The following is a 17,478-nucleotide window of genomic DNA, read 5'->3' on the forward strand; positions in this document are numbered from 1 at the left end:
CTGGCTACAAAATCTTACTAACACTACTACATTTTGTCGTCTGGCTACAAAACCTTACTAACACTACTACATTTTGTCGTCTGGCTACAAAATCTTACTAATACTACTACATTTTGTCGCCTGGCTACAAAATCTTACAAACACTACTACATTTTGTCGTCTGGCTACAGAATCTTACTAACATTGGTACATTTCATTGTCTTGCTCGACAAATGTCTGTGTTGAACATGTTGGTATAATTTTTGTTGAGCCAGACGATGAAATGTAGCAGCGTTGGTAAGATTTTTGTGGTGCCAGACGACGAAATGTAGCAGTGTTAGTAAGAGTTTTGTCAAGCGAGACGACGTTTTGTTTCAGATATGGTGATTTTCGTATGTTCTAACATAGTAACAAGGAGATTATAGTGTTACTGTACAGTAGTTGTTTGACTGCATATAATGCAGTCACTGAGGTCAGGTAATCTTATAAGTTATTCTGCCACCATTTATAGGTTAATAGTGTTTTGACACGGATTGTGTACGGCTCTAGATATATTTATAAGTTAAGGGATACAGTTAGTTATGTTTTTTTTCTATTTCCCCATACAATCCATGTTTAGTCCTCTAAATTTCGGAATGCAGCTAGTTCTACGAATAAATACAGAAGCTCAATAACACAAAGAAGGATGTATGCACAAAGAAAGAAACGGTTTAAAACCATTGCCACCTTTTTCCACTCCTTTCCTTTCTTATCATCTTTTTCATCATCCACTGACCGTTCCACCAAATATTGTAAGTTTTCACTGATTTCCCTTAATCTCTTTTCACATATGGCCGTGCTTAACTCATTTTTGCCAGTTTCCCTCAACTCCGGAATGGATTTGCTGTCTCTATCGACAGACAATTTCCAAAAGGCGCTCTTTTGAAGTTCAAATGTTTCGTTTTCCAGTAGATGTTCACAATTGTCTTCATTTGGGGCTGTCGTTGAACTTCTTCTTTGGAACCCAGATTTGCCTACAAATAACCCAAAACCAGCAATAAATGTCTCACTAAATATGAAAATATACAGGAAATTATCACCGAACTGATTTTGGGACAAGATTTGCAAGTCTTTGCTGTACCAAATCATTTACTGATGTCTTCTAGGACCCTGCACTTTGTGTTACCTTTCTGAAATCTGCTTGCTTTGCCTTTCTTTGATTCTAGAAAAAGCCAGTACCACTGTAGATCCTGATAGACCAAACAACTTGTAAAATGTGTTTTACGAATGTATGCTAAACCTATAACAGAAATATTTTAGTTTTAATATATCCTCTTCCTCAAAGGTTCAATGGTGGCCCAGTCAATTAAACCTACCATTTTGTGTAATATAAAAGAAGTGCTTAGATTATCATAATTATTTGGGAAATCAATTCCACACAATACAGTAACTTGATTTAGGGAGGGGGGGGGGGGGTACGCTCAAAAGTTTCAGAGTTGGTGTGCGGCCCAAGTTCAAAACTACGTATCCATGTGTAACATCTCAAAAATAGTGCCGATGGCGTTGTAAGCATAACTGTACGATTTGATGTCTTAATATTCGTCAATGTTCATCTACATGCAGAGACATCCCTGTTGTTATCTATCTGTGCAATATATACCATACTTTCACTGTTGCTATGGACGTGGTCTTGTTACTAGGCTCATATGAGCTGTTCTTTTTTATCCACATGCCTACCACCCCTCATAGTATCTTTTTACCACCATTTGACTGTTGGTGTGGGTTTGGTCTTGTTGCTAGGCACCTTTGCACAAGTTACATCCATTCAACCTCAGTTCAGATGTAACAGTGCTAAACAGAACCATTGTTAGGGTTATCGTCACCATCATCCAGTCAATTACATTATTCTGATGATGTGGGGATATTTCAAAAACATGAAATGAAGATGTTTCCCATGCATGTTATCGACCCATTATTTTCAGATGAATAGTCGACCCACGTGTAGGGACTTTTTTCGTGAAACTTTTGAGCGTACCCCCCCCCCTCCCTAAATCAAGTTACTGTACCCATATACATTGTTGACTGACCTTTCTATGGGAGTCTCTCTTTCTCCCCCTCCCCCCAAATATCTCTAAAGCTATGTTATTCGTATATATTTCACTCTGTACCAACCAACCAACCAACCTTTCTTTAATATCGAAATCTCTTGCGGTTCTCTTCGCATACATAACAATTTTGCCATATGGTGGAGAACTACTCTTTTCATCCAGTTAGGTACTCCAGGACCTTCCACTCCACGGTGCCAATACCTTAATACTATGACATTCATACCAGTAAAGGCAGCCACTAATACCATAGTCAAAATGTTCACCAATGCTGAAAATTCAATGTGAAAGGTTACACAACCAACACTTTATAGTCTAGGGTGATAGGTAAACTAGAAATATCTTTTAATTATTTATTGCATGTATTTCTGTGATTAATTGTGATAGTAGTACTTGATGTAATGTTAACCATTCTGTATAATGTATTCGTACATTATTAAACACAAAGCGCACGCATAAACACGAGGGATCTATCCGAAAGGCCACATTTATGTTCCTTTCACACATTCGGCATGATAGCGCCATCTAGCGACGACTATAGATGTTTGATACACACATCCATTATCGGTTGTAACAAGAATTACACTTAAATAGTATGAGCACACGTCTTTGGAAAAGATTGATGTTTTACTTACCTATCATGGAGACACCCGATGCTGCTTCTGGCATCATGAAAGTCATCGCATTACAAAGTAGTATGATTGTAACACTAAGACCAACCTATCAATAGAAGAATTCAAAAGGAGTACTGTTTAGGGGAAAACACTTCAATCAAAAGGATGAAGGATTTTGACAATTTTCCAATTTGTCTGTTAATAAACATCGGTGATTACTTTACCAACTGACCGAGGGTTACAATACTCCGGGTGATATTCATCCATCAACATCATTCAATCCCTCACAACACATAGCTACTTAATTAAGTAATTAGAAAAATTAACCTAGGTCGTTTATTTTTGTCCACATTTTTATTTCTCTGTCAGCAAAATCTAACTGGATGGAAAATAGTCAATGGTGTACTTGCTCAAGATTATATTTGTATTGCAAGCACGTCTAAAAACCCTACGTTGTGTTTATTTTACTAATTCAAAGCGTTCTGTTTTGTTTTTGTTTTGAATTGTTCGTAGTTATGTACTTGTCTTGGCCTCTGTTTTGTTTTTGTTTTGTTTTGTTTTGTTTTGTGTTTTTTTTTTGTTTTTTTTTTTGTTTTTTTTTTTTGTTGTTTTGTTTTGTTTTGTTTTGTTTTGTTTTGTTTTGTTTCGAGACAAGTAGTGCAACCAACAACTATACGCTTACCTTTTCACCGGAGTCAGGCGGAAGGAGAAATCCAAATAGCGTTAACAAGAAGATGAGTGCACATGGAATAGCGAAATTCATCATATAGAAGAACGATTTCCTATAAATTTGTAATTCACCAACAACAATAAACTCCGGTCCGAAAAAGTTGACTTCTTCTTGAAGGAATGAACGCATCCTTGTCAGCCCCCAATCACGAGAATCAAAGCTGTCCACATTAGGTATACTTTGTTGCTCATCTACTTGTAAAGTCAAGTATTCCATTCCTACAATTCCTGCTGGGACGTTCAAGCCAAATCTCTGAGTACATGTTTGTTTGTCAACAGGGAAGAAGAAGAAATCTAGACCACAGAAAGTGTTGAGTGTTACTGTGGTATACCATAACACACTACCATCATTGAAGACAGATACTATGGTATCCACCATAAAGTGACCTTTGTCGGCACTGTATGGAACAAGGAAATAAGAAAGAATTACTGACTATATTTGAAAATAGTTACCCATTGAAGAATTTTCCTGAACTTATTAAAATGCATAGAAAAAGTGAATCACTTAGTCCCTAAGCAAATCTGTGAAAACATTAAATAAGCGTAACGAATTCAGAATTCAAGTTTTGTACCTGTCAATTTAACTATTGAATGTTATTATCACTTTTTTAGTTTTATTTTCAAAGGATTCTTCTTATTTTAGAGTAAGAAGAGAAGTTAACCTTTTAAATAGAAAAAAACATTACATCATAAGCCACAATGAAAAGAAAAGAGCGATAATGTTAAAGTTCAAATTTTGTAAATATCAAAATTTGTTCGTCATTCTCTAATAACAACACAAATTACGTCTACTGATTCTATCTGTGTGATGTAAACAATATGGCCGATGGCCAAATATTTCTTAATTACAATTGTTATAGTAGTAGTGTATTTCAAATGCTAAGGCCTCAGCCCATCGCACAAAACATTTTACATTACAGTAGAGAAGAAAAAGAACAAAGAACTGAATATCATTCTACTAATAATTAACGGAAAAATAATTAAAGGTAAAAATATGATAGGGGAGAACATATACATCTATATTTGCTGAACAAAACTAGTACGAGTGTTGAAAGCTTTATGAACAAAAACTAATAGTTTGTATTGTATTTCTTAATTACGACATCTAGGAATATGACAGAACACTTCAAAAACATATCTTCTGAAAAAATATATATTACTTATATTATACCTATTTAAAAGAACTATAGGAGGTGTCCATATCTTCTTGCTTGGCAGTCTCAGTATGTAGATATCCTCAAATTCAGATGTGTTCCATTGCAAGTACTCATCGCGCCACGTCTGGCAATGAAAATTACAATATTTGATTGGCCAATAATCATAGTATCAAGCGATGACATGAATTGCAATGAAAAAGTAAACTTGAAAATCAAATGTAACGTGGACATATTCAAAGCAATAGCCAAGTATTATGAGCATCTAGTCCTCCATGTACAATAATGACCACTTTCACTTAGATATGCACAAATACGTAATCACACAACACCTAAACTGCAAATACTTTTTAATCCCTACCATGTGATGTCCATCAACCATGAAAAGAGGCATATTGAAGGGTTTTTCATTTATCCACAGGACAAAGAGTAAATTGTTCACTCCAGGGTTCAATGATTTTTCACGTAGATCATGGATTCAATCAGGTATGCATTTAATAGTATTATTTTATCACTTGGTCCAAAAGGATTACATTGAATCATTTTGTCCATACCCACTTTTTTCTATTAATATCTCTACCAGACAATTGTTTCTGATACCTCTATTTTCATCCTTATACGAATGATCAGGCCTTAAGTTTAGCTTATCAGATATATAATATATAGAATATATGAATTATAAATATAGCTTACAATATGCAAAGCTGCCGCCGTTGTCAGTACTTGATGTATTTCATCCTGGAGAAACAAACACAACGATTCTATGATGTAATGTATTTCCATTCATACTCAATAGTTGTTGCATAACTCAATTAGGTTAATTAAAATTGCTGTAATTAAATGTATTGGTAACCCTTCTATACCTTATTCAATCAATCAATATTGAACTTCATTCATGTAGTAATCTTGAAATGAGAAACGTTATTGTTAGTTTGTTATCAATATCATAAGAGTAGCACACTGAATAGAATCAAGTTTGTATAGATAGCTTTCAATTTGACATTATCAGAAGGACTGAACGAATGGATTTCTGTAGTATAAAATCTAGACATTTGAATCTCTGCTCTGCAGATCTCAACTTACTATAAGGTACAGAAGTGTCCTGATTATACTAATTGTGACAATAAAGTATATAGTTCACTGGAGGACTTGCTTAAAATATCTCCGTTTTAAGCTCAAATATTTGCCACATGATGCATTGCGACAGACACATTCATCAAGGCCATAATTTTCATACAACGATATTATTATAGTAGAGACTCACAGACAACGGAAATAAATAAAGAACCATTTGAAGTTTCTGAAAGTGTTACTCATATTATCCCATAAAGCAATATCAACTGATAAAATTCCTGCCGTGCAACACTCCTAAGTGCTATACCAGCGTTGAAGTTGATAAGAAGTGCGAAGTACTTGATGTAAAACTGTATAAACAGGAATTTACTCGAAATGAAATTTAATTGCCATCTGATCTTCCACTAAGTTATTTCCATATTGTATGAATCAGCGGAAAACTAAATGCGCTTGTCATTCAATTTTTACCGCATCTAGCAAGCTTATACAAACAGTACACACAGAAATAGTGATATTTCTGATATAGTAGTCAATATTTTATGTCACCCTGTAGCTAAAAACATTCCATGGCATTTTTATCAGCACTGATGCCAAATTGTGAAACAAAATGCCTTGAAAGAGATCTGCATTGTAAACTGTAATCGAAACAAACATCAGCCAACTCACCAGTCCAACGATCTGCTCTGGTGAGTATACCATAGTCACCACAATAGGATCAGTTTCATTTATTACAGGGCGAAACGAACTATGATAACGCCCCTCAAATAATTTGTCCAGAAGAGCCTTCTTCGTTTCCATTGACGACCTTTTTCCTACGGAAAATGAAACAAAGTGGCATGTTGAACGTTTTCTGAACATTAGGTAGTTAAACTATTATGACTAACCTCTTGGTTCACAACAAAATATGTAGATATAAATCTCACTTTCTTTGGATCTTCTTTTCTGCTTTGAACCCCGGCATATTTTGAATAAATGGAAACGGATAGAAACGTTCTCCTAGTTTATACTAAAAACACATCAGGGGTGGGTCTAACCAAGTGTGTATGATTGTACTCCCGCGACCCGACCAGACAACAGTCAACATTGAATTGACTCGCGGAAGCACAGTAGAGTTAGGGCAGTACAACTTCATAATGATTACACCAAAGTGAGTGTGAATATTTGTTAATATTAAATAAACTAAGTCAAAATAGTAAACGTTTAATCTAGCATGCAGAAATAATCAGATATTGTTTATCAACTGTCATTACAAAAACTGAAAGATTGATGACCTCAGCACAATTAAATCTAAATATATTATTTAGTAACATGTGTTTTTGACAGATGAATTGACCTTTGATATAATTCGTGTTCATTATTACATTACCATGTTGAATCAAAAGGAACAAGATTATAAAAAAAGACATTATATATTATTGAAAAATTCTGGTTTCGTGCGTGTATATGTGTAATGTTGGTATACATGAATAGGAGATTCGTACTATATAATGAAGTTTTGCCAGTAGCTGGAAGACCTTTACCCTACCTACTAAGAATAAAAACATCTGTTAAAGATTAATCTTCATCGTACATAATTTACAATGTGATAACACAGTGTTTAACTCCAATTGACTCATACTATCAGTAGGCTAGGCAGTAAAAAGTTAGCAGTACGTGACATCATTCATATCCCAACACAAAAAACATTTATATATCAATTGTGATGAAGTGTGAAATAATTCATTATTATTATTATTTATATATATATATATATATATATATATATATATATATATATATATATATATATATATATATATATATATATATATATATATATATATATATATATATATATATACATATACATATATATAAATAATAATAATGAATTATTTCACCAAAGATAAACTGATCGTTATCAACAAGAATTGAATGATCCCCAAGACTCAGGTTTTATATTTACAAAGTATCCATATATCCAGGTATAAAATAGCATTAGCAAAATTCTTTGCTCAAGCCATACTTTAGCTATTAAAACTGGAAGGCATGTCGGTAAAACTGTCTTGGACACAAAATGTATTTTTGTGTGAAAATGAATGTCTTAATGTTCTTGAAGGTGAACCATTATATCTGAACACACATCTGTGTAAGTTACAAAATTAGTTTCATATTTCTAATTTTTTTACACTAATCTAGAATGATTTAGAATGATGAATGATTGAGCGATACTGTTCCGTTATATTGAATAGCGTCTTAATCTTCTTTCTACTAGGGGTATTTGTACACTAAAAACTACAAGTTGGGAAAGCCGGATTCAATCGGCATGTTCGCGTTGGCATTTCACATTCATTATCATGCGATGAACAACCATTTTCAGTTTACAGCAAACCATAGGCGACCAAGTGTGAAGTGTACTTGACGGTAAATATGCGAATGTCATCACCAATAGTAAATGAACGATGCTCAGTTGTTGGGGTGGGGATGGGGGTATTCATACGTGAGATTGCTTTCCCAAAAGATGCACTACCCGATTACCCCCCTCTGACTGTCATGTCCTGTGTACTGTACATATTTAAAATGGTAATTGCATGTTTATTCTGTGAAAAGCATGATGATGGGTCGATTTATAATATAGAAAAACAAATGTGTTATTCTGGGTAAACACAACATTAAAAGCTTGTTCCCTTGTAAAGAGAAAGTAAACAGAGTTTCCTGATTACATAGGAGAACACACTGCGATTTGAAGAAATTCCTCTGGCACCGCTTTATTTTCATGTCGTTTGAGGTAATGACCATTCCTGTTATGTATTCAGTTGCAATATTGTACACCGGATGAATGAAGAAAAACATCACCATTTGAATTATAATTGCATTTTGTGTTTGTTTAAACATGGTATACATAAAACTGACTGGTTGGCATTTATGTGAAATTGCCACTTGTAGCATTAAATCCGAGGGTATAATAGTTAGCATTCTTAAGAGTGACAACCGGTAATCTACACGTGAGGGCCTGTCGCGAGACTTTTTGAGATGTTGCAATATGATAATTGAATACTCAGTATACAATGTATAATCAATGAATGAAAAACACTTCCAACGCTTAATTTTAAGTAAAAGTTTCAAGTTTCTACCTATATCATCAGATGCAAATTTTCTCTTCAAGACCTTGAACGTTGACGTTTAACGTTTGACCTGACCTTGATCTCTGGGTGCAGGGTGCCTTCATTATTTACGACCGGGGAGTCGGAGGAATTGCTTCGAAAATCCACAAAATTTGAGTGACCCCCCTACCTGGCTTGAAATTTTTTCGTAACCCCCCCCCCCCTCCTTGACACAAATATTTTTCATAACCCCCCTCCAACCCCCCTCACCATTTTACCGTCATCATAACTCATTAACTGTTAATGGTGCTAGAAACATTATACAAATTGAGGTTGAGTGTTCCATTGAAATCACGTTGGTGATTGTATCACGTGCTCTGAATGACAGCCATAATTGGCATGAAAACCTACGATTGTAGCGGAATTGATCACCTACCTCTAAAGTGAAATTAAAATCGTGTCTGTAATTTCACACATCACCACATTTCGAATTCTCCTAGTGAAGTGGGTCAGTCGAAACCCCCAGCAACAACAAAACAACAAAATACATATGCTTTCGTTAGAAAGAGGACTGTAAATCTACATTTCCAGAAGTTGTTGAATCTTTTAAACAAATCCATACGGTCTTTTTCCTGATAGTTATCTTCTAATGAGAACGAAGAATTCCGGACATTCCGAAATACAGATGGGTCAAGGTGTTTGGTTCAAGGACACATGTCGCCAAAAGAAATGTATGTAAAGTCTAATGTATAACAAGTTGAATTCGTTTAGACGCAACGGTGGTGAAGTAACTATAAATGAGCTTTTGAATGCCAAGAGAGTGTTCGGAGAGATTAGCCGAAGTGAAAAACGAAAATTGCAAGATTTACTGAAGAATCTAAATAATATCGTGATCTTGCCCATGGGAAATGATGTCAAGCTGTTTATATTCATGAGTGGTACGTTCATGCAACTCTTTCGATCAAGAAATCGCAAATGATCCTCAGGCCGTACAACGCAAGACAACAAAATACAAGATATAAGCCAATCATGAATTTGAACAAGCTATGATTCAGAATTGTATCAGGTCCGGATCCATACGATTTGACATAATTTTTTAATTCTTGGGTGTGTACGACATTTTGTTTTTAGAATGTGCTTGAGTCCGAAAAATTCCCAATTGTATCATTGGAATGATAATTCCCCTCTTGACTAAATATATAGATTTTGAATATCTTAACCATCATTTTAATCCTGGGCTTAAGTAAGGAATTGTAGAAATTGTCAGGAGTTAACGAAATTTTATGAGATATCGTATGGTGCACAACATAGTAAAATCGATCATGTATTTATCTTACATGCACATGTCGATAAAACTATCTCGGCGGACTCGGAAGAGAAATTTCGACACGGTAAATCATTCTTGATTACTGTGTAATAGTAAACTAAAGTTATTTGGAAAAGGTATAAGTGTTATATTGTATGCTGTTTATAGGAATGTTAAGTCTTGTGTAAATTCTAATTCAGAAATGTTACGTTAATCAGTAGAGATGAGACAGACTTTAAAATGCAGACTCTAAGAGAGAAATTGTTGTGAAAGTAGTACTGTTATCGACCAGAAATGTATCAATTTTATCAAACTCATCAATTTTGAACTACCGACACTACAGTCTTGAAAGATCTCTGTGTACGGTGTTTTTCAAACCAGTATTACTAAGGAAACTTGTAAGGATAATGTTTGACAAAAATAGTTGCCAGTATTTTATGTATTATGTTATTCACCTCCTTTGTCTTGCAGCACCTGTATTAGAGCCGGACGCAGTGAACTAAAAATAAAAGTCTTCTCTCACATACAATCATCCGAGCATGAACTAAATCTCCGCATATGTTATAAGCTGTGACGTGATTATTCATGCAATATATACACACATGTTTCTAACAGATTGATATGACACAGTAGTAGCGCTTTGTATGACCGATGCTATTTTCGACGACACAAATAACTCGCAATAAGCCAACCAGCACTCATCAGCAAAATGGCAGATGACAGGTAAACACACGACAGAGAAATGTCCCTGATAGAATCGTGAATGATTAGTTTGAAATATGACTACAGGTTAGATATCGAACTTAGGAAAAGAAACTGCGATTGCTGGCATGCTTATGTCCATCTTAATGCCCGTTTCCCCAGATTTATGTATATGTCCATTTCATTTAATTGAAAAATACTTTACGGATATGCCAGAAAAGTATTGTTCTGATGAAATGAAAAGGCATCAACTTGTTTTCAATCCAACCCTTTGTGTTCCCGCTGCTAAGTCGAAACTTTCATGTCCAGATTATACAAGTAAATCACTATTTACTTATGGATTCCTATACGATTGAAAAGGACCGTGCATATATATAACAGGTGTTAATGGTAGTTATATTATTCTCAAGGCAGAATTCATATGCTGATATCATAGTCTTTAAATAAACATATTTTTTCTCTATGAGTATGACTGATTATGTATTTACACATCAGTAAGAAATTTGAAGGTTGTAAATGTACATATGCACAACTGAATAAAAAGGAAGAAAGACTTTAAACTATCCCTAAAGATTTCATGCCATGCTAATCAATCAGTAATACTGACTAATCGTTCTCTGTCCAATCTTGATAATGTCATTAGAAGGACTGGGCTTCTTACCATTGAGGTGCTTTGAGTTTGCATTTTTATGGCTGTGTAAATCAAACATTTTAATTGACTTCTCTTGAACTATTCCTCTTAGATTGATTAAATTGTTGACACTGCCTGCTCCACTTGAATTAAAACAATCGACCAGGCTAATCTAAACGTACTGGTGATAAGCAATGTGGCTAATGCACATTATTCATCTTACCCATCTACATTAAGTATATGCATACAATGTCTTTTAACTGGACCTAAGCACCGCATCCAATTAAACAGTAATCTTTCTTGCAAAGCGTTTAAACTGCCTCATTATTGTACATGGGCAATTAGTAGAGTGGAATATTTAGTGTGATTGAAATGTATTTAAAAACCTACAAAGTTTTCCTTGAATTTTAGACATGTAAATTAATGCAGAATTTTAGACATGTAAATTAATGAAGTTCCTTGTGTTTGAATCAGTGACTTCTGTCTATCTGTAAGACATAGATAATAGAGGAACCGTTGACCTCAGATGCTTTGGTTTTCATTGGGTGAACAGGTTACCATTTACCATTTAAATTGTCATTACACATATCTCCTAAATGTGATGTGTTTTCACCAGAACTTTTTGCAAATCAAAAATAGAACTCCTTTACGTATTAACTACAGGTGAATATGTAAATTTCACCCATATCAGTGAGTAGCAATGTGTGTGTAATACAATTTGTACAAGTAGAGTCACATCCTTTAACTAATTTTAAAAGTGTGTAGATTTCCCCTTTGAGAAGGAAAAAACGGTCTTTGTTTGCATAGAACGTATCTGCTTAACTAATTCATTTCTCGAGCATCGCAATGTTATACTTTACAAACATAATCGTATCAAACTCGTTACTTTAAACGTATTTTTAGTTTGGAATATTACACTCTGAACAGAAATCGTTATCAAGTCAGTAAGTTGCATTCAGCGTTAGCGCAAACGGCATCAACCAAACTGCAATGTATTTGAATATATTAGAAACGCAACAAGAATTGTGATTTTTGTAAAACAATGATGCTTAAGCAGCATTGTCTTTGGCTTAATTTGTCATTAGAAATACATGTGACAATCTAGCCTGTAATCTTTGATATTATAGTTAGAGGTTAGTACAGTAAAATCCACTAATTTTCAGCTGCCCTTTACCACGTTTGACTGATATTATATGGTGGCACGTCAACTAAAAACATTTTTGAGACTGATCACTCTATCACGTGACACAAGATGCAAGCTGCACGTCAGTACCTATATGACAAATGTTATGCCTACGTCCGATTACATTTAATCATGGAGTTAAAGGTGATAACATGAATTCTCGCGGGGATATGATGTAGTCATTTTGTATGAATATCAAATTATATGAGAATGGCTTTTAAAGCTTCACAATCGTGATGTGATTTATATACCGCATTTCATCCGACATGTATACTGTGATTTCTTACCCTAAGTGTAATATTTTGAGGATCACTTGTTCGATTCATTGTGACAAGTGACAAGGATGATTTATCAGGATGTAAACGAAAAAAGTATCTGTCCACTTTATTCCAGTTGGTATTTCGTAGAGTCACGAATTTACGTGCATTTACATATGTTCCACCCTTTTTTACAATTCTTTTTTGTAATTTAAGCACCGACTTTTGTTAATATTCTAAATTTACATTATTTTCCAAAAAATGATCACGACTTGTTTATCATCATCTTAATCATGTATATCAAAACTAACTTCATAAATTCAACACATGGTGCGACAATTGCAGCTCCCTAAAAAAGAATGTTCTGAATTTGTTGTTTTAATTGGCAGAAAAAGCGCCACTGTCTTTATTTGCGACCACATCAACAATGTACGTTAATACGAACTTTTATAGGATTAACGATGCTAAGCTACAAGTATAGCACATACTGTACAGTTATGTTGTATTTTATTTCAGTCAGAAAATATGGCTTTGCAATTGCACAATTTCATATGAACAACCACGATGGAGGTATTTGAAAACTATAAACTGTGTTCAAATATGCAGCTACGTAAATCGTTAACTTGTCAAATCGTTTAAGCATTTCTAGATAGAGTAGTGTAGACTTTAACACAGCAAGATGTTACTTTATAACCGTACAGCGATAATAACTGAAGATATGTCGATCAATCTTTCACAGTGAAATACAATCATTTATTAGTGACATTTTGGGTGCATCTATGAATAATTATGAAGTAGCTGCCTCGCTCGTAGCAACTCTATATATCAATCATTTTGTAAATACTACCACGTATACATTAGATAATACTGATATAATATGATATCACATTTACTGTGCATGGTCATCATTCCGTACAACGTTATTCATTTGTCTTTGGAGTGCTTGACAGTATTTTCATTAACAACATAATTTGCTGACTTTGATTTCATTTTGATGGTATACATTCAGTGTATGATTAAGAACGGGTCATTTTTCATGTACGAGTATGCATTCGAAATTGCATGTCGATGCACATGAACTTTTTTTTACCAATCCTCGCAAAGGTATAGGGAATGGTTTTTACGACTTCGTCTTTTTACGACTTCAGCGATCAGAACAAGCATGCGTTTATTTAAATCTACTTTAGTTGTAATAGGAATGCATGGCAGAAAAGTTCAGTTGTCAGAGCATGTCTACTGACTTTGTAATTTTACCTGAATTAACTGAAATGTGAATGAGAGCCGTCAAATCGTAAAACATTATATACGCTTTTATTAGAAGGCCGTACCTATTGAATGATGATTGTTCTACAATCGCATCCTGACTACTGACCGTTAGCCGGTAAAATGAAAAAGAAACATGAGATAGAATGTAAACCGGTAGGATAAATCAGACTTTTAATGAATATCCCAATTCCGGAAATTAAACTAGTGAAAATTAAAGTAACTTAAAGCTACGATGAAACTTTACTATTGCAAACGAGGTTCAGAGGATACAAACCTTAGTGAAAAGATGAACGAGCGTTAATTAAGTCCCAGTTGATCTATAGTTTTAACATTAGTCTTAAATGTGTAACACGATTATTGATCATTGTCCAGAGATAGAACAAACGTAAATTTCAATAGTATGTGATGTACACCTGAAGTGAATCTATCTCCAGTGTACCCAACTCCCAAATCATCTCATCCTTGCTCAATTCATCTCACTTCATATGAGTTAACTAAGAACAACACAGACTACAGTATACATTGCTGAAACCAGGCTGAGTAAAGATAAACTCTGCAAATCAATATCTCAAGTAACTCAACTTAATGAAACGTGGCTGCCATAAAGAGTGGAAAACGTCTGTGCATTAAGTCAGCGCTAAATCAATTTTGCAGCCGAACTTAGTTTACATTAGACTTTACTAAATGAACTTCAACTGAAGTCTATAAATAACTAACAAAGCGCTACATATTCCACCATCACATAGTGGAAGGATGTTGTGCAGTCAGTAATTACGTACATCACTATCAAATATGATTGCATATGGTGGTGAAATATTAGACGATTAAGATAATCGTGAATATGAGAATTTTTATCATAACTAATAAATTCCATTTAATCTTTCACCGAGTTTGCTATAAATAACGGCATTGTTGACGTTGCTTGGCGCCTATAACATTTATATACGTTGTTTAGAAATTTACCATCATAACGCTTTATTCTCCTGTCCACTAGTGAAATAATAGATTCAATGGCCGTAAACAGAATCATCCAGCACAATATGAACATAAACCAAACTCTTACGGTGGGGTTATCAGACACATCACAAATCATATTCTAACAGGCTAGTTTCCCCGTAACAAGGATTTCCTTCGTTGCTTGCAAAATTAACCATTGGAAAAGGGAAATGGGAGATTATGCATTTTCGACCGCTTTTTGTGTACCTATGTCTGTTTTTTCTTTTTATGTAGAAAAATGGGAATAGACACTCATTTTTTAAGCATACATTGTAAAGGCTATCAATATGTTTTAAATCATGTACATGTAACAGCTGGAAATAATATAAAGTAATTCTTAAAATATCTGTTACATATCATTTATAGACTTGACGAACAATGCCTTTAAATGCAACATATTTCTTACCTTGTATCTTCACTTTAAAAATAACTTACTAACTTATTTGCCCTTTGAAACCACAAACTTGCGTTGTATCTTACTGCTAATACGAATGATTTAATTTCAGGAGACATTGAACATATCGTAACAGAAAACGTTTTACACTTACCTTCTGCACGAACCGAGATGTGGCTCGACCAAATATACAGACATAAATATGCCATGTGTAAAATGTCCATGTTTTAGAAGTCAGACGAGTTGATGAACGTATTACCACTGTCCAGTCATTGAAGTAAAGCGATAATTTTGTGGCTTGCAATACATTAACACTGAGAGTGTAGGTGTGTAAACCTGCCTTTTCCGATCGACTTATGATCAAAAGCGTGCAAAATCATGTGTATGCTCTCGCATACGTATGTTATCAAATAAATACCTCTTGTTTAAACTCGCCAAAATACTAAGACTGTATATAGCAGTCATGAATATGTAAAATATGTAGATTAGTAGATATTTATTTGACGCCCTGGTGATTCGTTGTAGCCTCTAACAATGTATTTGATGAATATTGCTCTCTAGTATTCCTACTCATTCAACCAATGGGATGACGTATTTGGATACTCTGTGAACGCGGATGTTGTTGACCAGTATGAAATAAAACACTGTTATTCTGAAGTTAATTTACAATTTGTAATTGGACATGTTTCACGTTATGGTGTGTTCAAGTGTCGGTCAAACATATACATAGATTATACAGAACAATTAGTGGTCATGAATAGATGTATACAGAAGAGACAGTGCGTTAGTGGTGAGAGATTACATTGACAAATGTACAGATTGTCTTTGTATATGGTGTACTAGTATATCGTAGTTCTAAACAAAATGCCTGTGCATATGGTTTGTCTTCATTTATATAGTTCTGCACAAGATGCCTCTCATGTGATATATATATTAAATATTGAGAGAGAGAGAGAGAGAGAGAGAGAGAGAGAGAGAGAGAGAGAGAGAGAGAGAGAGAGAGAGAGAGAGAGAGAGAGAGGGGGGGGGGTAGTCGATAGATAGAGACGGTAAGATATTTTGTAATTGCACTCGGTAAACGACTGCTTCTGGTGTTGAAATTGGTTCAAATCATGAACAAAACATTTTGTGGTCACCTTTCAGACCACCCCATTTTTGCCGTGCCCCCATATTTTCTCTTCAGGCCCACTCTGCCATAAATCCTGCTCTTTCTTTTATCTGAGGGGTTTGCAAATGGTAACAAAACTAACGAGCAATCTGATCCAGTTGTTACTGAGCTTTAGATCTTCATGTGCAAGCTTGAATTCTAAATTTGTAAATCCTTTCAGAGTTGGTTTTTTAAGTTTGATTTACTTGTATGGTATGTCAGCAGAGGAGAAATAATTTTGTTTCAATAGATTTAAAATACAATCATTCACATAAATCAAATCATATCAAGTCTTGGTTTGACGTTTTGGCGTTGTCGATTGTTCCTTCGAAGATTGATGCAGAAAGATTAAGTCGAAACATATTAAGATGAAGTTAAAGTGTGAAAACCTTGCTGAAGAAATATTGTTGACTTCAATCTAGTTAATTAGAAACAGGAAACATAAATTGAAAATGTAATGTATATACTCAACGCTTTCAGCCTTTCTGTATTGATAGATCACAAACATGTCTGTCAGTTAGTATTAGATTAGTTCTTCTGAGTAACATAACTGCAAATAGTGATAACAGCAAGTATAAATGCATAAGACATATAAAACAAAAACAGGAGTTGTGGCAATAAGATGACTTGTGTAAATGTCCAGAAAATACAAATAGAGATAAGAAATGAAACATAGTCAGTAAGTTAAATGTCCTAGAGAGTAACTGCAAATAAAGCAGTATTTCAAAAGTTTTCCACTGAGACAGTTATTGCATCGACCTTTTGACCGTACGCCATCTTTAATCTCAGAAAATGTGGCCAAATAACTCCCCTTCTAATGCCATTTTATTTTTTCAAATGGACGCAGGTAGTCAGAAACATAACCAATTTCTCTAAATT

The 17,478-nt window shown here is 34.4% G+C and overlaps 1 protein-coding gene across 1 annotated transcript; it reads right to left on the bottom strand.

The window, feature by feature from the left end:
* Positions 1-422: 422 nt before the first annotated feature.
* On the bottom strand, positions 423-15,849 carry LOC144438276 (neuronal acetylcholine receptor subunit alpha-9-like). Its single transcript, XM_078127329.1, has 8 exons — positions 15,607-15,849; positions 6,301-6,446; positions 5,254-5,298; positions 4,578-4,687; positions 3,360-3,804; positions 2,699-2,783; positions 2,139-2,334; positions 423-1,027 (listed from the first exon to the last, which is right to left on the bottom strand). Exons 1-8 carry the CDS (start codon positions 15,674-15,676, stop codon positions 595-597), a joined length of 1,530 nt encoding a protein of 509 aa, XP_077983455.1. The 5' UTR covers positions 15,677-15,849; the 3' UTR covers positions 423-594.
* Between the last annotated feature and the right edge of the window lie 1,629 nt (positions 15,850-17,478).

The sequence above is a fragment of the Glandiceps talaboti genome, chromosome 7 (genome assembly GCF_964340395.1).
Source record: "Glandiceps talaboti chromosome 7, keGlaTala1.1, whole genome shotgun sequence".
Taxonomy (NCBI): Eukaryota; Metazoa; Hemichordata; class Enteropneusta; family Spengelidae; genus Glandiceps; species Glandiceps talaboti.

Excerpts from the sequence above, each read along its gene's own strand:
- LOC144438276 (XM_078127329.1), bottom strand. The coding sequence starts at position 15,676 with ATGGACATTTTACACATGGCATATTTATGTCTGTATATTTGGTCGAGC. Across the intron at positions 6,447-15,606 it reads CATCTCGGTTCGTGCAGAAG|GAAAAAGGTCGTCAATGGAA; the intron begins GTAAGTGTAAAA and ends CATTTTCCGTAG. Across the intron at positions 5,299-6,300 it reads CAGAGCAGATCGTTGGACTG|GATGAAATACATCAAGTACT; the intron begins GTGAGTTGGCTG and ends TTGTTTCTCCAG.